This window comes from Lethenteron reissneri, chromosome 26 (genome assembly GCF_015708825.2).
Source record: "Lethenteron reissneri isolate LAM-NWPU_2019-01 chromosome 26, ASM1570882v1, whole genome shotgun sequence".
Classification (NCBI taxonomy): Eukaryota; Metazoa; Chordata; class Hyperoartia; order Petromyzontiformes; family Petromyzontidae; genus Lethenteron; species Lethenteron reissneri.
This window is the reverse complement of record NC_083804.1, coordinates 18,222,609-18,243,988: the sequence shown is the minus strand read 5'-3', so window position 1 is coordinate 18,243,988 and position 21,380 is coordinate 18,222,609. Positions and strand designations below refer to the sequence as shown.

At 47.8% G+C, this 21,380-nt stretch overlaps 2 protein-coding genes across 5 annotated transcripts; one reads left to right on the top strand and one right to left on the bottom strand.

The window, feature by feature from the left end:
* Positions 1–1,558: 1,558 nt before the first annotated feature.
* On the bottom strand, positions 1,559–6,199 carry XRCC2 (X-ray repair cross complementing 2). Of its 3 annotated transcripts, none has more exons than XM_061559650.1 (3): positions 6,131–6,199; positions 4,746–4,806; positions 1,559–4,097 (listed from the first exon to the last, which is right to left on the bottom strand). In XM_061559650.1, exons 2-3 carry the CDS (start codon positions 4,798–4,800, stop codon positions 3,097–3,099), a joined length of 1,056 nt encoding a protein of 351 aa, XP_061415634.1. In that variant the 5' UTR covers positions 4,801–4,806; positions 6,131–6,199; the 3' UTR covers positions 1,559–3,096. The 3 variants fall into 3 exon arrangements, with proteins under 3 accessions (XP_061415634.1, XP_061415635.1, XP_061415633.1); XM_061559651.1 differs by lacking the exon at positions 6,131–6,199 and adding an exon at positions 5,196–5,947; XM_061559649.1 differs by lacking the exon at positions 6,131–6,199 and having other exon boundaries at positions 4,746–4,827.
* A 228-nt stretch (positions 6,200–6,427) lies between these two features.
* On the top strand, positions 6,428–15,943 carry NIT2 (nitrilase family member 2). Of its 2 annotated transcripts, none has more exons than XM_061560346.1 (10): positions 6,428–7,181; positions 8,699–8,817; positions 10,026–10,146; positions 10,767–10,855; positions 11,242–11,335; positions 12,977–13,051; positions 13,663–13,741; positions 14,331–14,429; positions 14,915–14,970; positions 15,238–15,943. In XM_061560346.1, the coding sequence occupies exons 1-10, from the start codon at positions 7,151–7,153 to the stop codon at positions 15,333–15,335; spliced, it is 861 nt and encodes a 286-aa protein (XP_061416330.1). In that variant the 5' UTR covers positions 6,428–7,150; the 3' UTR covers positions 15,336–15,943. The 2 variants fall into 2 exon arrangements, with proteins under 2 accessions (XP_061416330.1, XP_061416331.1); XM_061560347.1 differs by having other exon boundaries at positions 6,430–7,157; positions 15,238–15,941.
* The last annotated feature ends 5,437 nt before the right edge of the window (positions 15,944–21,380 follow it).

The window sequence follows — 21,380 nt, the reverse complement described above, 5'->3', positions numbered from 1 at the left end:
TATGGACCTAAAAATGCAATTTCCCTGTAGTACAAAAATACGGGGTAAACCGTTTGGGTTGACAGGTATGGTTACGGGGAAGACACGTTTGCCCGAAACGTCGCCTATATATTACTTTGCGGCAGTGTCGTGGTTGTTATGCACGTTGAATTTCTTCTTCGTGAATAAATTAATCAGCAAAAAAATTTACCCGTAAAAACAAAGTTTTTCACTATAAATCCTTTATATGCGTGGCATCGGTATATTCCCGAGGGCACTAGCGTTTACCTGTTTTATCACTTTAAAGAACCTGGCGGCTTCAATTTAACTGCTCTATAAATAGTCTCCATTGTGCAGCGTGGGGGCAGGGATTTCATGCCATGTGGTTAGTCAACATTTGCGTCATCATGAAACGGGCGGCTAGAGTCCTCTCGTCCTCTGGCTTGAGATGGCTGCCACCTATGGGTCAGATGATTGTCTGCCACCATTAAGCAATTGGTAATTAAATATTTAACAAAAAATTCCCTAAACAGTGTAAAATTTTGGAGAAAAAAAATTCACAAAAATTAATTGTCACGCACAACGAGTCTGTGTGAAAAATGTCAGCTCGATTGGATCACGGGAAGTGGATTAAAAAACGACCGAAAGATTTGCACGGTCCTAAGCAAGCAAGCACGCAAGCAAGTGAACTTAATATAAAGGATTTAAAAGTAAAGGCGAGCAGACAGACGTCTCATCGTTGTATATACTGTCAAAGCATGTTTTTTTGTATTTTCACCACAAATATTGTAGTTTATGCAGACATGATTCCTTGCAAAAGGTTTCAGTTTGGTGTTTTAACATCTTAACACCTGTTTTGTTGCCAGAAAAAAGGAGGAAACCTATTCTTATATTTTGGTACTGGCAAAGGAGGTCCCATGATGTAGATGCTCACCCCAGCTCTCATTACTCTGATAGTGCATTGTCTTTGTGCTGTGTACGCCTTTTGGCATGATCTGGTCGAACACCGTTTGAGACGAGGCTCAAAAGAAAGCTGTCTCTGGTGTGGACCAATCAGTTTCAAGGACAATGCATAAATGATCAGAGTATTGTTTTTTTTGTATTTGACTGCAAGTATTGTGGTGAATGTAAACATGATTCTTTGCAAAAGGTGTCAGTTTTGTTGCCAGAAAAAAGGGGAGAAACCCTATTAGTATATTTTGGTACTGGCAAAGGAGGTCCCATGATGTAGATGCTTACCCCGAGCTCTCATCACTCTGATAGTGCGTTGTCTTTGAACTGTGTGCCTTTTGGTGTCATCTGGTCGAACACCATATGAGACTTGGCTCTAATAAAAGCTGTCTCTGGTGTGGACCAATCCGTTTCAATGACAATGCATAAATTATCGGAGTATGTTTTTTTTTTTGCATTTGACTGTGGTTAATGTAAACAGGATTCCTTGCAAAAGGTGTCAGTTTTGTTGCCAGAAAAAGGGGGAAACCCTATTAGTAGTATTAAGTTTAATTGTCTAATCAGGTGATAATTGAACCTTATGATGGAACCCCGGGGTTCCGAATGAACGGAAGTCAAAATCTTAATAAATGTATTTATTTTTGGCGACTCCGTCCCACCGCGCATATAAACGCCGTGACCCACGTGGCGCGGATCATTCCGTTGTCGTGTCGTTCAAGCGCAGCAGCGAGGACGAATGCGCAGAAGAAACAAAACTTTTAAACTTTGATTAGCGCATCGTGTAGAGCTCGTCGAGAGGAATAGATTGCTGTATCGTTCATATGTCAAGAGATGATTGCGTTTTTAATGAATCGCCCCTGATCTCGTAAAGGAACTCACTAAACCATCCTAATGCCAAAGCTGCCCGAGCCTCCGTGATGCTTTGCTGTATTATAAAAGCAACAATTTATACGAATGGACAGAGTATGTAGGTGCACTTTTATGTAAACACGAGAATTATCACAGTGGATCAAACGTACAAGAACGGGTTAGTGCTTATGTATCCGTTTGCGGCACTCGTGCAACCAGTGGTGTAAATTTCACATTAATTTGGACGAGGCCAGTTTGGTTTTTTCCATAACACAAACGACTGTGGTTGTTAACTTGCTCACGCATCGTCTCTCTGCCCTCCACGATGGTACCAGACGTCACTCTTACCCTCGAAGTAACTTCTCAAGATCACCTCTGCTTAGATGGCTTTGGACACAGCTTTGGTACACGGGACTGTTTCCGCGTGCGAGCGAAATTCCATTCATAAAATGTCCATGTCAGTCTCTCTGTAGCGCAAACATTTGACTTCTCAAGTGGTAATTATTTTATCATGCCCTGGCCATATGATGGACCGAGTCAACTTACAACCAAATTCTAACTTTCTGAATAGGTATTAAATCTCTAAGTATTCAATCTCTAAACACTGTCATTTGGGATATCATAGTATGAATTTATAGGGCCACAAATAAGCATGAGTATACATTTTTCTATACATATGGATACTTAACCTCATCTGGCTTTTTTTAATGTACACTCAGACTAAAATGAGTACATAGTGCAAATTATTGCAATGATTGAAAGCGGATCGGGACTAGAGAGTTACCATGCAAGCCGTGATTATTAACACGTGGCTATGCAATTGTCACGATTTGATTTGAGTATCAATGCTTCTTTTACCATTGTTATGCATTGTAGCATTTGTAGTGGCTGCGACGGGTCACGTGAATAATATTAAAACACGAATAAAAGAATAAATTCCTATGCGCAGGATCCTGCCAAGGGATGTATGACCAACTACTTTTGAATAGGCATATTGCTTCCTGTGGGAAGAAAACCGTAGCTGGATAACACTCACCACGTGTGCCAGGGGATAACACTCAAAATGTTTGAAAATATAGGTTCATCAACCCATCTCGTTTTTGGTCGTCTCACAGCCCAGACAGATTTGCGAGCTTCACAAATCTGCATGATCATCATTAACGCTCTCACACAGAAACATATACAGTGCATTAGGTGTGCAATAATGCATTGCCTCGTCGATCAAAATAAATTCTCTAAGCCCACATTACAGATATCGAATCACATGTGCACACCAACCAGGCTGCAAAATTTACACGTGTCTCCGCGTGGCAGATACTACAACAACCGCACGCCATCTTCACTAATAACGAACGAGCGCCGGAAATGGGTGCCGCCCGGAGCCCGGTCGAGCTCCAAGGAGAAAGTCTTCGAAGTCACTGTCCCCTGGACACCGTCGTCACGACCGAATACAAAGCGCAGTGTCACCAACGCATGCCAGGTCCTGCCGAGGAGAGGGCGAGGCCCTGCACCGTGTGACGCCTGCTGCCGCCATGGTCTGAACAGCTGTTGTGTGGTGGCGATGAGTACCAGGCCTTGCTGGCGTGCCATGCGGTTGAGCACCTCGCAGCAGCGCTCCGTCACACTGGTGCTGCCCGGGCAAGGTTGGTCCATCCAATAGAATGCTGAGAGCCCATCGAGCACCAGCAATCCCACATGCGGGCGGCTCGAGCCCAAAAGTGGAGGCAATGCCACCTGTTCCTCTAGTGCCAGCAGTGTCAGTTCAAGCTGCGAGGCAGTGTGGCACGTGGCTATAGACAGACAGCTGAGGCACTCCCGTAGCGCCAGCTCTGCCGCAGCCTCATCATCATCGTCTTCCGTTATCAAATCTCTGTCACCATCAACATGGCATTTATTTTCACAAACTACTCTGTTGCCACCGAGGAGGCATTGTTTGTCGCCAGTTGGGTCTCCAGGGCCACTTGTGCTACCAGTAACACAGTTCCTACTACCACCATGGCCTCCCCTACCACAGCCACTGGCACAGTTTCCACCTGTTTCTACAATTCCATCTGCACAGCCATCACTACCACCCACGCTGGCACCAATGTGGCTATTGGCATGGTCGCCAGCTTGCCCTGGGCGTTGCTTGGCAGCACGAATTCGGCGTTCCAGCAGTCCGACGAGACGCAGGAGGTCGAAGTGTAGGTCGATGTCGAGCAGGATGGCACGCATCCCCAATCCCCCCGCCTCCACAGGCAGAACACAACTCGCCAGCAGGCGGTACACCACCTCCGTCTTGCCGCTGCCCTCTGGTCCATGCAGCTCAATCACGTCTCCTGCGAGAGACCCGGGAGATCGAGGTCAAGCATTCAAGGGAGTGAAAAATGATGGGAAGCAATGTAGTTATAGATCAATGAGATGGGAATCATGGGGGTTTGGTGCAATGAAGACTAGTCACAGAGTCGCAGTTGAGTATCACAGCGTTAGGGTGTCATCATGTGGAGACTCACAGGGGTCATCAGATGTGAATGGGGGTCGAGTGACTTTGGGGATCAGTGATCAAAAGGACATTTGCAGCATCAGGTGGGAAGTCACAAGAGGCCACGTGTAACAGAGATGAGGAAACCACGAGCTTTGGAGCTCCTAAAGTCTAATCATTTTGTGATCATAGTCATGGGTGATCATGAGGTCAAGATTGAAGGAGCTCGCAGTTTATATTTAAGGCGGGCTGGTCAGAGTAGTATTGCTCAGCTTTAGCAAGATCTCCTTAATAAAAAGTACTGTCCCAAGGTATAACAACCAGTCTTTGAGACTGCAATTTGAAAATCCAATTCCTGCTGCCGAGTCACAGGGGGATTCTGAACCCTCATTCCTGGATCCATACTTCAAGACATGGATCCTGAAATCCTGTCTGCCATCTTTACAAACTAGTTTTGTGTCATCAGGACTGAAATGTGATGGTGCCGGGTTCCAAGGTCACTCACCGGGCCGTGGCAATCCTACAGGGAAAAGCTCCGTGTCGAGACTGCTCAAGTTCATCCTTCCCTGCAGTGGCAGAAGTAGCATGAGAAGGGATTTCAGTGCTGCATTTAACTTGGTTATTGCCGAAAAAAGATAAGTTTTCTATTTTGAAGCTGTTAATTGGGTTACTGTAGTTAGACAGCAGTAGTTAATACAAACATGTCAGATTTAGATGTGGGCTACACAACTGTGGCACAGTGGGCTGTAAATCTGCACAAATTACACGATTTATATTTGCCGTGCTGATGAAAGTGGGTTTAATTCTAGATTTGAAGCTTTCGTGACTGCAATGATTCATATTCTTAGGTTTTTTCGGTAAAGCCACGTAGGCAAAACATCAAAATCAACAAAAATAAAATAAAACAAAGATTAGCTGCATCTTGATGCAGCTAATCCGGCTGTGACGGTCCCACCTGATGACGGAGACTTGTGTTGCCTCCGAGGCGTCGTGATCTTTGTTTTATTTTATTTTTGTTGATTTTGATGTTTTGCCTACGTGGCTTTACCGAAAAAACCTAAGAATATGAAAGTGGGTTTCCTCGTGCACATACCGGATTATTACAGTTGGGAGAATACTGTATAATCAAATCTAATATGGGTCAGAAAATGTTAAGGACTAACAATGGCAAAGCAATTTTAACAGACGTCACTCATCTGCAAACGCAACAGCGTTTTCAATTTAATACGGTGCTTGAAAGTAACGTTAAAATCTTAGCTTTCTCATTGGATCGCGCACAACACAAACCATAGAACAGGGGTGGGGACTGGGGAATTAGCCTCTCTTAACACTTTATACTGGCCACGCAATAACACACACACAGTCACTTCTGTTACTTCACGAGGCACTTCAAGATGAGGGGCAGACCCAGCAGATGCCATGGGCTGGCTGACTGGTAGATGACCGATAGATGCCACCCAGCCGTATCTCACCCCCAAATGTGCCAACTTTGTGCGTTTTAGACGCCTGGCGCTCCGCTAGTTGTTGTGAGCGTCGCTCCTCTCCATCCTCATTACACACACAACACTCCCTACACACCCTACAACACACACAACACTCAATAACACTCCCTACACACCCTACAACACACGCACAACACTCAATAACACTCCCTATACACCCTACAACACACACAAAACACTCAATAACACTCCCTACACACCCTACAACACATACAACACTCAATAACACGCCCTACACACCCTACACACACAACACTTAATACACAACACTTAGTGCACACACCCTACAACACACAACACTTAGTACACACAAACACACAACACGTAACACACACGCACAAACACACAACACGTAACACACACGCACAAACACACAACACTTAATTACCACAGCTGCTCGTGCCAGGATAGGTGCACCCCACCACCACCACGAGCGCTGTGATGAGCGACAGCCTCGTTTCCCTACAACGCATAAGCATAGGGGGGCGGGGGGGGCGGGGCGGGGGCGGGGGGGGAACGGGGGGGGCGGGGCGGGGGGGGGCGGGGCGGGGGGCGGGGCGGCGGGGGGGGGGGAACGGGGGGGGCGGGGGCGGGGCGGGGGGCAAGGCGGGAGGCGGGGCGGGCGCGAGCGGCGCGGCCGTTCTATTGGTCGACGCCGGCTCACGTGACGGGCGCGCCTAAAGCATGCTGGGAATTTCAGTGCGCGTTTCTCAGGTTTCCGCCGCTTCGGGGTGCTTGAGTTAGTGATCGAGTTGGTGAGTTAGTGAGCGAGTTGGTGAGTTAGTGAGCGGGTTGGTGAGTTAGTGAGCGGGTTGGTGAGTTAGTGAGCGAGTTGGTGAGTTAGTGAGCGAGTTGGTGAGTTAGTGAGCGGGTTGGTGAGTTAGCGAGCGGGTTGGTGAGTTAGCGAGCGGGTTGGTGAGTTAGCGAGCGGGTTGGTGAGTTAGCGAGCGAGTTGGTGAGTTAGCGAGCGAGTTGGTGAGTTAGCGAGCGAGTTGGTGAGTTAGCGGGCGAGTTGGTGAGTTAGCGGGCGGGTTGGTGAGTTAGCGAGCGGGTTGGTGAGTTAGCGAGCGAGTTGGTGAGTTAGCGAGCGAGTTGGTGAGTTAGTGAGCGAGTTGGTGAGTTAGCGAGCGAGTTGGTGAGTTAGCGGGCGAGTTGGTGAGTTAGCGAGCGGGTTGGTGAGTTAGCGAGCGAGTTGGTGAGTTAGCGAGCGAGTTCGTGAGTTAGCGAGCGAGTTCGTGAGTTAGTGAGCGAGTTCGTGAGCGAGTTGGTGAGTTAGTGAGCGAGTTGGTGAGTTAGTGAGCGAGTTCGTGAGCGGCGCTGAGACGTTTAACAGCGGACGGAGTTCAACTCGGGCCGGCGTGGATACATTCTACGGGCGGCAGTGCTGGGGACGTCGGCGTACGCGATCATGTCGAGTGAGAACTTGCCTGTGGCAAAAGGTGTTTGTGGAGCGTTGTGTTTGGTGACCGTGAGTGGGGCGTGAGTCCAGGTGCGTGTGTGTGGTGTGTCCAGGTGTGTGTGTGGTGTGTCCAGTTGTGTGTGGTGTGTCTAGTGTTGTGTGGTGTGTCTAGTGTTGTGTGGTGTGTCCAGTGGTGTGTGTGGTGTGTCCAGTGGGGTGTCCAGTGTTGTGTGGTGTGTCCAGTTGTGTGTGATGTGTTTCCAGTAGTTTGTGGTGTGTCCAGTGGTGTGTCCAGGTGTGTGTGGTGTGTCCAGTGGTGTGTCGAGGTGTGTGTGTGTGTGGTGTGTCCAGGTGTGTCCAGGTGTGTCCAGGTGTGTGTGGTGTGTCCAGTGGTGTGTCCAGGTGTGTCCAGGTGTGTGTCCAGGTGTGTCCAGGTGTGTCCAGGTGTGTGTGGTGTGTCCAGTGGTGTGTCCAGTGGTGTGTCGAGGTGTGTGTGTGTGTGTGGTGTGTCCAGGTGTGTCCAGTGGTGTGTCCAGGTGTGTGTGTGGTGTGTCCAGATGTGTGTGTGGTGTGTCCAGTGGTGTGTCCAGGTGTGTGTGGTGTGTCCTGTGGTGTGTCCAGTGGTGTGTCCAGGTGTGTGTGGTGTGTCCAGTGGTGTGTCCAGGTGTGTCCAGTGGTGTGTCGAGGTGTGTGTGTGTGGTGTGTCCAGGTGTGTCCAGTGGTGTGTCCAGGTGTGTGTGTGGTGTTTCCAGTGGTGTGTGGTGTGTCCAGGTGTGTGTGTGGTGTGTCCAGTTGTGTGTCCAGGTGTGTCCAGTGGTGTGTCGAGGTGTGTGTGTGTGGTGTGTCCAGGTGTGTCCAGTGGTGTGTCCAGGTGTCTGTGTGGTGTGTCCAGATGTGTGTGTGGTGTGTCCAGTGGTGTGTCCAGGTGTGTGTGTGGTGTGTCCAGGTGTGTGGTGTGTCCAGGTGTGTGTGGTGTGTCCAGTTGTGTGTGTGTGGTGTGTCCAGGTGTGTGTGGTGTGTCCAGTTGTGTGTGTGTGTGTGGTGTGTCCAGGTGTGTGTGTGGTGTGTCCAGGTGTGTGTGTGGTGTGTCCAGGTGTGTGTGGTGTGTCCAGTTGTGTGTGTGTGGTGTGTCCAGGTGTGTGTGGTGTGTCCAGTTGTGTGTGTGTGGTGTGTCCAGGTGTGTGTGTGGTGTGTCCACTGGTGTGTCTAGTGGTGTGTGGTGTGTCAACAGTGGCGTGTCCGTGTGTTGAATAGGGAAGAGCGACGCTCACAACAACGAGCGGAGCGCTGGGCTCCGCTCGTCAGCAGTGCCATGTTCTGGTTCACAACTGCAAACCATCTGTTTCTAGGCCTGCCTTTCAGATTGCACCCTGTCCCATGTTCATCGCCAAAGTAGTTTTCCTTTCTCATGATATCACCTAGCCATCGGAGTCGACTGTCAGGGTGTCCGATGTGGGCACCACTCTTGCCTTCTTACTTTTCGTCAACAAGCAGACATCCTGTGCTCAGCATATCCATGTGCGCTGTTGACAGCGTGATATGCCGTGATGTGTTTAGGATTCCGCCTGGCACTCCTGCAGATGCTAGTTTCACGTCACAAGCAGGAGAACCTGGCACATGCTCGTGAGCTGATATCGCGCGCAGCGCAGAATGGTGCACAGCTCGTCTCACTCCCGGTATCACGTGTGCCACATCACACCCCGCACCACACTGCACTCGCCTATATCTATATTCTTAGGTTTTTTCGGTAAAGTCACGTAGGTAAAAACTTTAAAAAGTAAAATAAAATAAAAATCACGACGTTTCGGAGGCAACACAAGCTTCCGTCTTCAGGTGGTACCGTCACAGCCACGACAGCTGTATCAAGTAAATGAGAGATTGCAGAAGCTACCACTCCGTTTATATAATGGTTGGAGAAGGTGGTGGGGCAACCATTATATAAACGGAGTGGTAGCTTCTGCAATCTCTCATTTACTTGATACAGCTGTCGTGGCTGTGACGGTACCACCTGAAAACGGAAGCTTGTGTTGCCTCCGAAACGTCGTGATTTTTATTTTATTTTACTTTTTTATGTTTTTACCTGCGTGACTTTACCGAAAAAACCTAAGAATATGAATCATTGCAGTCACGAAAGCTTCAAATCTCGCCTATATCTCCGCGTACCACCACCCCACAATGCAAGCCGTGTATAACATATGAGGGTGGCCCTACACCACGTCGACTGTAACGGGAAAACATAACTCACTGGCCCACTTTGACGTGTATCCCCCACTCGGCTTCCTTCAAGTCGTATAGACTGCTGGGACCAGTTCAGGACTGCTGGAACTGGTGGGGTAGACTGCTGGGACCAGATCAATGCCCATTTTAAGGTTTCACATACTATTCTTAGGTTTTTTCGGTAAAGTCACGTAGGTAAAACATCAAAATTAATGAAAATAAAATAAAAATCACGACGTTTCGGAGGCAACACAAGTCTCCGTCATCAGGTGGGACCGTCACAGCCGGATTAGCTGCATCCGGCTGTGACGGTCCCACCTGATGACCGAGACTTGTGTTGCCTCCGAAACGTCGTGATTTTTATTTTATTTTCATTAATTTTGATGTTTTACCGACATGACTTTACCGAAAAAACCTAAGAATATGAATCCTTGCAGTCACGAAAGTTTCAAATCTAGTTTCACATACTCTTTCGCAGTGTAATGTCATAGTTAAAGAAGTACACGCTCAATGTGGTGTCTTCACTTAGAGTGGACGTTTGTCAAGGAGGAATACTCTACTTTGGAAAAACATCTGTAGCAAGTTGGAACAATCTAAGATGATATTGCATCAAGGCAGGATGTGATTGTAGGTATGACCCCTTGTGACCCCCGCGTGGTGCATGCAGGAATGTTTCAACTGCCCGTACGGGACGCAGTATTTTGGCGAGTATGCGGAGACGGTTCCCGGAGAAACGAGCAACATGATTGCGGCGCTGGCCGCCGAGCACCGCATCACCATCATCGGAGGTGAGCGTCTTACCAGTGTCTCTCGATTATTTTCTGTCAGTCAACACATGGCAGCTGTTGATGTGGCTGGATGAAGTTCTTCTACTCTTTCCTATCCCTGATCGTGAGAATCGCTTCCTGTAAAAAAAGTTTTCTGACTGTTAAGGCTTCTTCTTTGATGCCATAATTCCACCACTTGTACGGGCAGCCTCTACTGTTTGTCCTTCCACATGGCAGTACAAGGAGATCGATGGTAATATGTTGGCCACCAATCGATGTAAGCCTGGTCCACATTTTTGTTGTCACTAGATGTGTGTTCACAAAGACGCCTGCTAAAATAGCACATCCTGGCCACCTCACTGCCCAACCCTTGCCTCCAGTGTTCTGATTATAGGCATACAACACACAATGCACGACTACACATGTCATATTTCTCATCCTTGGAAATATTTAACAAAGATTATGCAGCTCATTATTCACTGGGAAAGGCTGCAAAAAGATATCAGCTTTGAAATGTATGTTGAACTTCTTTAACAACATAAAAGCTACAGAAGATGGTAGAGTTGATATCCCCACATATTTCTGTTGTCGAGTGAAGATGCATTTTGCTCAACGTTTTCACATTCTGTTTTTTTTTCCAGGGTCAATCCCAGAGCGGTCAGGGGATCGTCTATTTAACACCAGCCTCGTGTTTGGACCGGATGGCAAGCTGTGTGGGAAATTCCGCAAGGCACGCATACACATAGCAATCATTGCCCCCGACTGAACACTTTACAGAACACCCCTGAAAATGAGATACAGTGAATCTTTTCATGGGCAAACAAACGTAATCATCATAATTTAAGAAAGTTACACATCATAATGATGGTGGCGATTGATGTTTTAAAAATTCCTTTAGATGCTGATGTTGGCTTTTATTATGATGGAAATTCTGTTGTAGGTGTTGATACATATAATTTTTGTCATATTTGTAGTGGCAGGCCACTTGGATTCACTCCCTGACAGTTGAACCAGTCCTGTGCACCCTTTTCACCAACCCATATGAACTTGCGTGGTAAAGCATGGTTGAACAACCCCCAGAATGCTGATCATAATTCAACTGATTGTCTTCTGCAGATGCATCTCTTTGACATTGACATTCCGGGAAAAATCACTTTCAAGGAGTCGGAAACGCTGAGCCCTGGAGAGGAACTGACAGACTTCACCACTCGTAAAATCATGCAACATCGCACTGTTCAACACACAAACCGTCACTTGATACACCAACATCTCACCGCACAACACTGTACCTTTACAGTCTTGTTTATGGTATGGAGTGCCGTACGTGCAGTAGGACATTGCTTTAGGTGATGTGGTTTTGTGTGTAATATGGGTGATGTATGTTGTGACCATCATGTATAAAACAGGCATTATATGCCACTGCGAGGTTAACTCATCCATTGTTACACAGTATGTCTATTCACCCAAGTCGATGCTCCCCACTGTCATCAACCAGCACTTACCAGCGTGGTGAAGTATGCTCAAATAACTTGACGATATGCATGGTGTGGAGAGGCCCTCATCCAGAAGTGGATTGAAATGAGAGCTGTACCATGGTGTGGTAATGGGATTGTATGCAGTGTTGTTATAACGCTGCCACATTGCCCAGGTGTGTGGTCTTTTTCATTCACTGTATCGTATTGTGTCCTGTACAGCAATGTGGTAAAGTCAGTAGTGCTTGTTATATCAAGACATTGGCCCCTGCAATAGATATATACAGGAGATGGCAGTGTAGCAACAAAATCATTTTTTTGACTGTACTAAACTTTATTTCCATGTCGATTAACCCCACCTTTACTAACCCATGCTGACCAGTGTGGTGACGTATGGTCATATAACTCTCCTACCTGCATGGTGCGGAGGAAGCCCTCGTACAGCAGTGGACCGACAAACAAACGGCTGTCCACATACTATTAGCTCAGAGCAACAACGACGTAATCAGTATTACCACCGTGCTAAGCAGGGAAACACTTTGACTTGCGGTATTGGCGTGTGGTGTTGTTATGTTACGTGGTGTTTCTCTGCCGTGTTGTATGTGACATTCTGCGGTGTATTGTTTGGGTATTGTATGTGGTGTGCTGTTTTACGTTGCTTGTGGCGTGGTCTCCGTTGTGTTGTCATAAAGCAGGCCAATATGTATGTATACCGACTATAATCACCCAGGAATGTCCTTCATGCTCGTGACGTCACTCCACATCGCCCAGCCCCCCTCATTAATATTCATGAGAAGGTGACGTCCTCCAAATGGACACCCCCCACCTCATTAATAATCATGAGCAGGTGACGTCACTCCACATTGAACAGCCCCCCTCATTAATAATCCTGATAAGGTGATGTCCTCCAAATGGACACCCCCCCCCCTTTCATAATAATTAGCGGCCGACGCCACTCCACATGGGCGGCTGAGGCGCCTCCTCTCCCCTCCTCGGCATCAACTCACAACCCTCACTACAAAGGCAGAACCCTCACATCACGCGATCTCCGTAACGCTGTTGAGACATTAAAGTAAAAAGGACGTCGTGATGAACAAGGGATTATAACCTTAAAATGAAATAGGTCTGTGTTACCGCGCCCTTACAAATTGCACGTGCATTAATGCAATGAATATCATGTCGCGGTATGCTCTTCGCCTGAAAGTTTCAGATTTACTGCAATACACCCATCCTTGGATGGGCAAAAGGCTAGTTATATTTGTTTAACTTATATCGGAGGTACGCTGGCCTGCCTTCTGGGAATGTGGAATTTCCGTCACTGCCTCGGGGTCATCAACAGTGATGTGCTGCGTTGTGCTGTGGCGTGTGTGCATGCGTAGCGTTCTGCAAGGTCGGGATTGCCATTTGCTACGACCTTCGGTTCCCAGAGCTCACGCGTCTCTATGCTGACCGGGGTGAGTGGTGCCGCGTGTGCATTGGGAGCCATTCCATTTGTGTGCCCAATGGAAGCAGCTGTACTATTCATGCACTTAGCTCCCTGGACTTTAATGACGTCTGTCATTGTGTAAGGACATATTTAGATAATTGTTTTATGGATTAGCTTGTTTCTCATCGCAGGTGCTGTTCAGTGAGTAATGTTCCATGTGCATTTAGACTGGACGACTCCCACTGTTTAATCATCACCAATGTTTTAATGTGAATATGTTACCAGCATGTACATTGTAAAGTAACCGTACAGGCTGGCAGTTTGTAAGTGCAAACAAGTGTTGACTTGCATGTGTAAAGACTGCCCCCTGCTTGTGTGTGGGTCAGGATGTGTAAGAGTTAATTGTGTTCTTATGTTTTTTTCGGTAAAGTCACTTGGGCAAAAAATTAAAATTAATAAAAGTAAAATAAAATAAAAATTACGACGTTTCGGAGGCAACACAAGCTTCCGTCTTCAGGTGGAACCGTCACAGCCACGACAGCTTGATACGTGACTTTACCGAAAAATACCTAAGAATATGAATCCTTGCAGTCACGAAAGCTTCAAATCTAGAAGTTAATTGTGTGTCTGTGTGTTTAGGCTGTCACCTGCTCGTGTGCCCTGGAGCGTTCAACATGACTACGGGGCCCGTCCACTGGGAGCTTTTGCAGCGTGCTCGGTGCGTTCCGAATTGATTTGTGCTTGGGATGGACAACTGCACTAAGCAACACCAGATATGGGCTCCCAGTAACCCACCCCTGCAGTGGCAGTGTTGTGTGTGTGTGGTGTGAATTGTATGGTGCTAACGTGTGCAACAGAGGCATTGCTATATAGTGCAGTATGGTAGGGTGTGGTAGCACTCTGTGGAAGTGATGTTGCATTAATGCTGTGTTTTGTGGTTACGGTGTTTGGTCTAGTGTATATTTAAGTGTCCCTAGGACGTGTATGCAATGAATGAAATATTATATAAGGTTTGCTTGGTGTTGCCATGGTGTGGTTTACGTTATGGTGCAGTGTATGGTGTGCTTGCACTGTAGTCTAGGATGTGATGGTTGTGCGGAATGGCGTGGTAATTTTGTGTTTTGCCATGTCCAGTGGTCACTGTGATGTCATGTGTAGCTGTGTTGTATCACTACTCATAGTGTGTATTTTATGGGGTCTTGATTGTATGGTGTCTGCTGTATGATGTAGTTCTGGAGTTGTGTACATGTGGTTTATTGTATAGTGATGGTGTTTGTGTGTGTTATGGTGTGTTATATGTTGTACAGGGCAGTTGATAATCAGATGTTTGTGGCCACGGTGTCTCCGGCAAGAGATGAAACAGCGTCGTACGTGGCCTGGGGACACAGCACCGTATCCTCACCCTGGTAACCCCTCCACACCACGCGTTACTCCACACCCTGCCACTCCGCACCATGCATGCTATGTCATTTGTTTTTTCCTCTAATGCGTCTAGATTATTTAGATAATTTTGCTGCTATAAATTTCTACATGATAAGCCTGAGCTATTATTTGTGAGCAGGTCGCTACTGAAAAGAAGCTAATGGCTCGGTGGGTCTTGCTTGCTGGGGCAGAAGTGGTTTAGTTTTAGTTGTCTATAGATTTGGGTGGTTTTATTGCCTTACCTGTGCTCAGCACTCCTATCGTTTTTTATTTGTTGTTGTAACATTCTGACATGCCGCTACTGGACATCTGTGGAAAATATCTTTATAGCTCATCGGATTCCTCCAGTATAAATACATATTCTGATTTGTATAGTGCTGTAGTTGGCATGGTTTGGGGTGGTTGGTTTGGTACGCTGTGTCCTAGTTTGGTTTTATGTATTTCCTGTGTGATTGTGTGGATTTTTCAGGGGTGACGTTATTGCTAAAGCTGGACATGGGGAAGAAATTGTGTATGCTGATATTGGTAAGTATCTCATTTTCACCACAAATGCATAACACATCACATACCACAATTCAGGTAATAAAAAACAGCCTTTGCATCACTGTCACATCGTACACCACATCTCGGACTACTTACATTGTGTTTAACAACCCTACCCTCACTTCATATATACAACTTTCCCCTCTTATTAAGTGCAGCTCAGAGACACAGCAATAGTTGCTTTGCGAGTGTAATTGAGTTGAAGGTGGCATGCGTGTGTTGTTGTGTGTTTGTATGTGTCTTGTTTAGATTTAAACAGAATGGAAGAGGTGAGACGTCAGATTCCGGTGCGGATTCAGAGGCGCTGTGAGCTGTACCACTCGCTGGCAGCAGCAAAACCACAATAACCAACCTCGGCTAACAAACAAACCATCAACTCCCCCACAAGTGGCAATTCCACCACTCTCCTTTAACCACACTTAATCCACCCTCAACCATACACCGCCACCAGATACACCACCAAACACAACATATAACTACATTTAACCATAAACTGCACTGCCGCATAAACTAGGCAAACAGCAAGACATTAATCGATTCATTATGAAAAAATATTCTCTCCCAACACATGCATTGATTGCTGCGTGATAAGATATTTTTTTTTCCGATTGATATATGCCATGCATAATTTGTTCACCTAACTCCTGCAGCCACAAGAGCTGCTACATGCACCACACTTAAAATTAAAAAGAATCAACTGTTGCGTCGAATTGCATCCCCACAATTGTAATGTATCGAATCTTGAGAGGGGTGAATTGTTGCAGGCCTATTATCGATTGAGATGAAGCACTTTATAATAATGGCATTGCTGTGATGGTCTGCTTGATTATTGAAGGGGAGCAGAATAAAATTAGCATCGACCTTGAAAACCCGTTTTCACAGATCTGTCTCCTTCACTCAGCATCGCACACCCACAGCAGCCTGCGTTGCGCTCGGGCTGAATGTGTACTCTTGTGTGCTATTTAACTTGCCGATCGAACTCCACACATCCCCTCCACGAGTTAACCATGTTATGTGTAACCCTTATAAGAGCATTTTATGGCAATCTTCTCCATTGGTGGCCCTGAGCCCGGGGTTGAAATTCCTACCGTCCCTCGGCATGGCCAAGTTTAGAACAATTATTGTTGAAGCTGATCACAGTGTGGTATTAATGTTATTGATCTTAGGAGGGATGATGAACTGAGTTGATCACTGACTGGGAATAGAAACCATGGCCCTTTAAGTTGGTTGCAAAGAACCAGTGGGGCTGTTTAGAGTACAGGACACAGTCGTACAACAAGACAAAGACCCCCCGTATAGCCTTAACAGACTGTAGGGGCAAGTACTGTTAGTGAACACCTATGAAGGCCGGCACAGCACACAAGGGGGTGGGGTGGCCAGCACACCGCCCGGCCGCCTTTGTTTTACGCACCTGCACAAGGTACTCATTTGAGGCTGAGTCGACCTAGGGGAAGACCCAATGACCGGTTCAGATAATCGTCACCACTGGCGTTGGTCGCCGTGAGCGCAGCGCGCTAACCACTACACTACCGCTCCCCCAGTGCACATGCTGCCGCTGGTGCCACCACTCGGCAGCGTCCTGAAGCGCATCTATGACAGATGCCGGTTAATCGAGTATCCTGGGTGGCACACCTGTCAAACCATACGGTTTAACCCGTATTCTTGTACAGGGAAATTTGAGTTTTTAGGTCCTATATACGGCTGTACAGCCATTTCAATACGGGCACAGAAAAAAAATTGGTCTATTTCTTTGTGTTTCTCCCTTGTGATGAGACTGTCGGATTAACGTTGAGATTTATAAGGGCACGGGATGACCAATAAGATCCGAATTGGTCTGTAATAAGTTAGGCACTGATAATGGATTGATAGGTGTGAGATGGTAAAGTTTCGGATAGCAGAGCTTTTGCTGTAGTATGGTTGTACAAAACGCAAACACTTCGCGTAGAATTGCAATACTCCTCGACCAGGTGAAAAACATTCATGCTGCTCAGCTTCAGTGGAATGAACCCGGAATATCTTACAACACACCGGGATGTGACTAAAAGAGGTGTTTGTAAAAGTCTCATCCGCTGTTAAGGAATTATAGTTCACAACAACTGTTGTAGCGAAAACTTTGCACGGTTGTACTTGGCACTGGCGGTCCGCGTCGTCTTCAGATTTAACGCGTGAGATTTAGTGTTATTACACTTGTTATTACACTTGTTTTTATTACACTTTTTTACTCAGTGAAGCCTCAACGACGTCATTGGACCTCCTTTGCCAGTACCAAAATATAACAATAGGATTTTCCCCCTTTTTTCTGGCAACAAAACTGAAACCTTTTTACAGGGATTCATGTCTGCATTCACCAAAATACTTGCAGTCAAATGCAAGCAAAGAACACACTATGCTAATATATGCATTGCCCTTGAAACTGATTTGTCCACACCAAGGGGCGGCTTTCTTTTGAGCCTCGACCCAATTGGTGCTCAACCAGAGGACGCCAAAAGGCGTACAGCTCAAAAACAATGCACTATCAAAGTAGTGAGGGCTCGGGGTGAGCATCTACATCATTGGACCTCCTTTGCCAGTACCAAAATATAATAATAGGGTTAAATTTCGATTTAAAGCTTTCGTGACTGCAGGGATTCATCTTCTTGGTTCTTTTGGTAAAATCACGTAGAAGGGAAATAATAAAAGAATAAAAAGAAAATATGTTTATTTATTAATAAAATATAATGTTAAATTTTTATTATTTTATTATTTCCCTTCTACGTGACTTTACCGAAAGAACCAAGAAGGTAATAACAGGGTTTTTCCCCTTTTTTCTGGCGTCCTCTGGTCGAGCACCAATTGGGTCGAGGTTCAAAAGAAAGCCGTCCCTTGGTGTGGACCAATCAGTTTCAAGGACAATGCATATATTATCATCGTGTGTTTTTTTTTGTATTTGACTGCAAGTATTGTGGTTAATGCAGACATGAATTCTTGTAAAAAGGTTTCAGTTTGTTGCCAAAAAAAGTGGAAACCCCCTCTTATTACCTCAACGACGTTTTAAACCATGCATATCGAACTGCCGTCAATAATGGACGATACTTTGACGGACACCTGGAAGTAGACATAGTATTGTGGCGTACGAAGGGTCGTGAAACAATTTAAAGGGTGATATTTAGTTTACGTTTTTCTTTACACTAAACAGCTAATGACTTGCTCTGTCATTCACGGTAATCTGCGGACCGCAAGTTGGGAACCTCTGCTTCTTGCCATTTACCAATTTAACCAAAATATCAATTATTCTGCTCACGTTGTACATGCATTAACTCATGCGTTAAAGAATTGATAGTTCACAACTGATGCAATTTTTTGGCAAATGTTACGTGTGGGCTAATGAACGAGACAGAACAAACAGTACAACGTCACATTCCAGACTCGCTGGGGACTTCTACAGGTGGATACGTGAATATCCGTGGACATTGACAATTATTCGACCATGCACAAATAGTTTTGCTGGAGATAAAAAATATTGCGCAAACTGCTTTACACATGGGGAAACATTTGACTACTAGCCTTTTGCCCGTCCGAGGACGGGTGTATTGCAGTAAATCTGAAACTTGCAAACGAAAAGCAGACCGCGACATGATATTCATTGCATCCATTCGTGTGCAATTTGTAAGGGCGCGGTGGCACAGTCCGATTTCATTTAAAGGTTATAATCCCTTGTTCATCATGACGTCCTTTTTACTTCGATGTCTCAACAGCGTTACGGAGATCACGTGATGACGTGAGGGTTGTGCCTTTGTCGTGAGGGTTGTGAGTTGACGCCGAGGAGGGGGGAGGAGGCGCCTCTCCCACCACGTGGAATGACGTCACCCGCTCATGATTATTAATGATGGGATGTCCATTTGGAGGACGTCACCTGTTCATGATTGTTAATGAGGGGGGCTGTTCAATGTGGAGTGACGTCACTTACTCATTATTATGAATGGGGGGGGGGGGCGCTTCTCCATGCGGAGTGACATTATTAATGAGGGGTCTGGTCGACGTAGAGTGACGTCACGCGCGTTACACACTGACATTCTTGGGTAAATATTGTAGTAGAAGCAATGTACTAGAAAATGAGTCACACCGTGCACAAATACCTCATTGGGTGTGGGGCGGTGCATTTGCCAGGGTGGATATGCAATGGTCGGATATGCGACTGTATAAAAGATCGACAATACCAACAAGATGGAAAACGATTATTAAAAAAAGAATCATTTAATCGTGACCCCCAAATTGTGACAATTCATTGAGTCCTTGCAAGTCTCAGACCTGCACTATTAGTACTTGCGAGGTAGTTCGTGTGTATCCCATAATGCTTGGCAACGCACATTTATCGTGATGAAAATCTTCCGCTGTGACCATTTGAATAGTTATTTCTTTTAGGCATTTTGTCGGGGTCGCTGGCCCCCGAGATCCCTCCCTCTGTACCGCTAACGGTCGGGTTAACCTCATTATTAACCTCATTACTCGCCCCCTCGCTACTAGGCGAACCGCTGTTGGGTTCTTCACCCATGGGGTGAGAGCCGTCGCTCGAGGATTCCCCTCCCCAGCGGGTCCGCGTAATAGGCATGGTTAATTACGTACGCGCACACCCACACACAGCTCTGCGCGGCACTCACTCAATACCGACCACTCACGTTAGGATCGCGCACCTGTATTATACACGTAGTGAACGTGCGCGCGCACACGCATACAGCTCCACACGCGATACCCACTCTTGCGCCGCTCCGCGCAGCGCTCACCGCCTGCTGGCCGCTTACGTTATGATCGCGCACCTGGGGTACGCCGATTACGCACGCCGCGAGCTTACGCACACACAGTACCACACGCGTCCCCACACGCTCACACTGCACGACAAGATCACGCGAGACCACGCTTCGCTATTAATGATTTATTACCTGGTACTAATGTTGAATCAGTGAGTCGACGAGGCTGGCCTATTCCCCTAAACCGGCACCTATTCCCTATTTATCGGCTATTATCTTACTTCACCTCCCCACTCCCTGTTTGGCGCCCGCGGAGGTTCGCTGCTCCCTGCGCTAACAACGTACCTCGATGCGTCTCACGGACGTCCGGGTCGCTGGCTGGAGCTGCTGCTGGTCCGCTGGCCTGGAGAGAAGAGAGCGATTTCCCCTCTGCGCCCCTCTATTTATCCTCCCTACCTCAAAGGGGATGCTGCGCTGAACAATGGGCTCGTGTACCTCGAGCCCGCGCACGGCGGTTCCGGGCGCTGTTGATATGCTAATCAGTGTGCGGCGTGCAAGGCGTAAATCCTAGTTAATCCCTTACCCTTCCTAACAATGGGGCCTGCGCGCTCAAGCGTAATTATCCCAACCCTCCATGACTATGCGCAACAGCTCCTGTGGTCCCGCTATTCATGCTGTCCCGTCCCTCCTCTGCTTGCCCCGTCGACCCGTGGGGGTGTGTGTGGGGGTAAATGCGCCTCAACCGCGGTGGCCGAATGCCCCATGCCGCGACCACACCATATTAAGGCTGGTCGCAGCGCCACGGTGCCACGTAGCACGGGGGAGGTCATCCAATTCCCTGATCGCCGGAAACCGTGAGAGTTAACCCTGATAAGGGTTTCTCGGATAAAAACCGGTCGGCCAGGTGACCTCCCCTCGGAGCTCTATGGGGGGGGGGGGGGGGGAAATGCGTGCGGGTGTGTTCGTGTGAGGTGAGGTGAGGGGGACGCGGGGTTGGCTCCGTTGCTTGGTGGTGGCGAGGTCGGGGATTTGGGCGCCTGCCGAACGGCTTCGTGGCGGCGGCATCACATAGCCCCCCGAGGTGCCAGTCCCCGTCCCGGGTTGACTGGAGCACCTCGCTTGGGCCGCGCCCACGAGGAAACGTTGCGGGGTCCGGGGGATCCGTCCGGACCTGGTGGCTGGCCTCGGGGCGGGTGGTTCCGTCCTCTGTAGCTCCTGCGGCGGTCTCCTCCTCCACTCCAGCGGCTCTCCCCGTCCTCCGGCACCTGTGGGCTGGGGCACAAACTCAGCAGCGGAAGGGTTTAGTGGCCGTCGTCCGCGCCGTCTCCAGACTGGATCGGGGCGTCTCGGGGGTCCGGCGGGGCCCATGTAGTGTGCGAGGCCCCCCAACACGAGGGGTGCGGGTACTCCGGGATTTCGGGGCCTTCGGGTGACGGGGTTCTCTCTCGCCGGGGCCGCTTTCCACGGTTTTAAGCGGCGGACATTGACCACCGTCTCTCGACCCCTCTCCCCGCCATCAATTAGTACCGTCCAGGGGGATATCTGCCGCACCACGGTCCAGGGTCCCCGCCAGTAGGTCGTCAGTTTCCCCACCTGCCCGGCCCCGACGCGAGGAGTGTGTAGCCACACCTTAGCGCCTGTCAGGAATAAGGGGGGTTCCATGCGGGG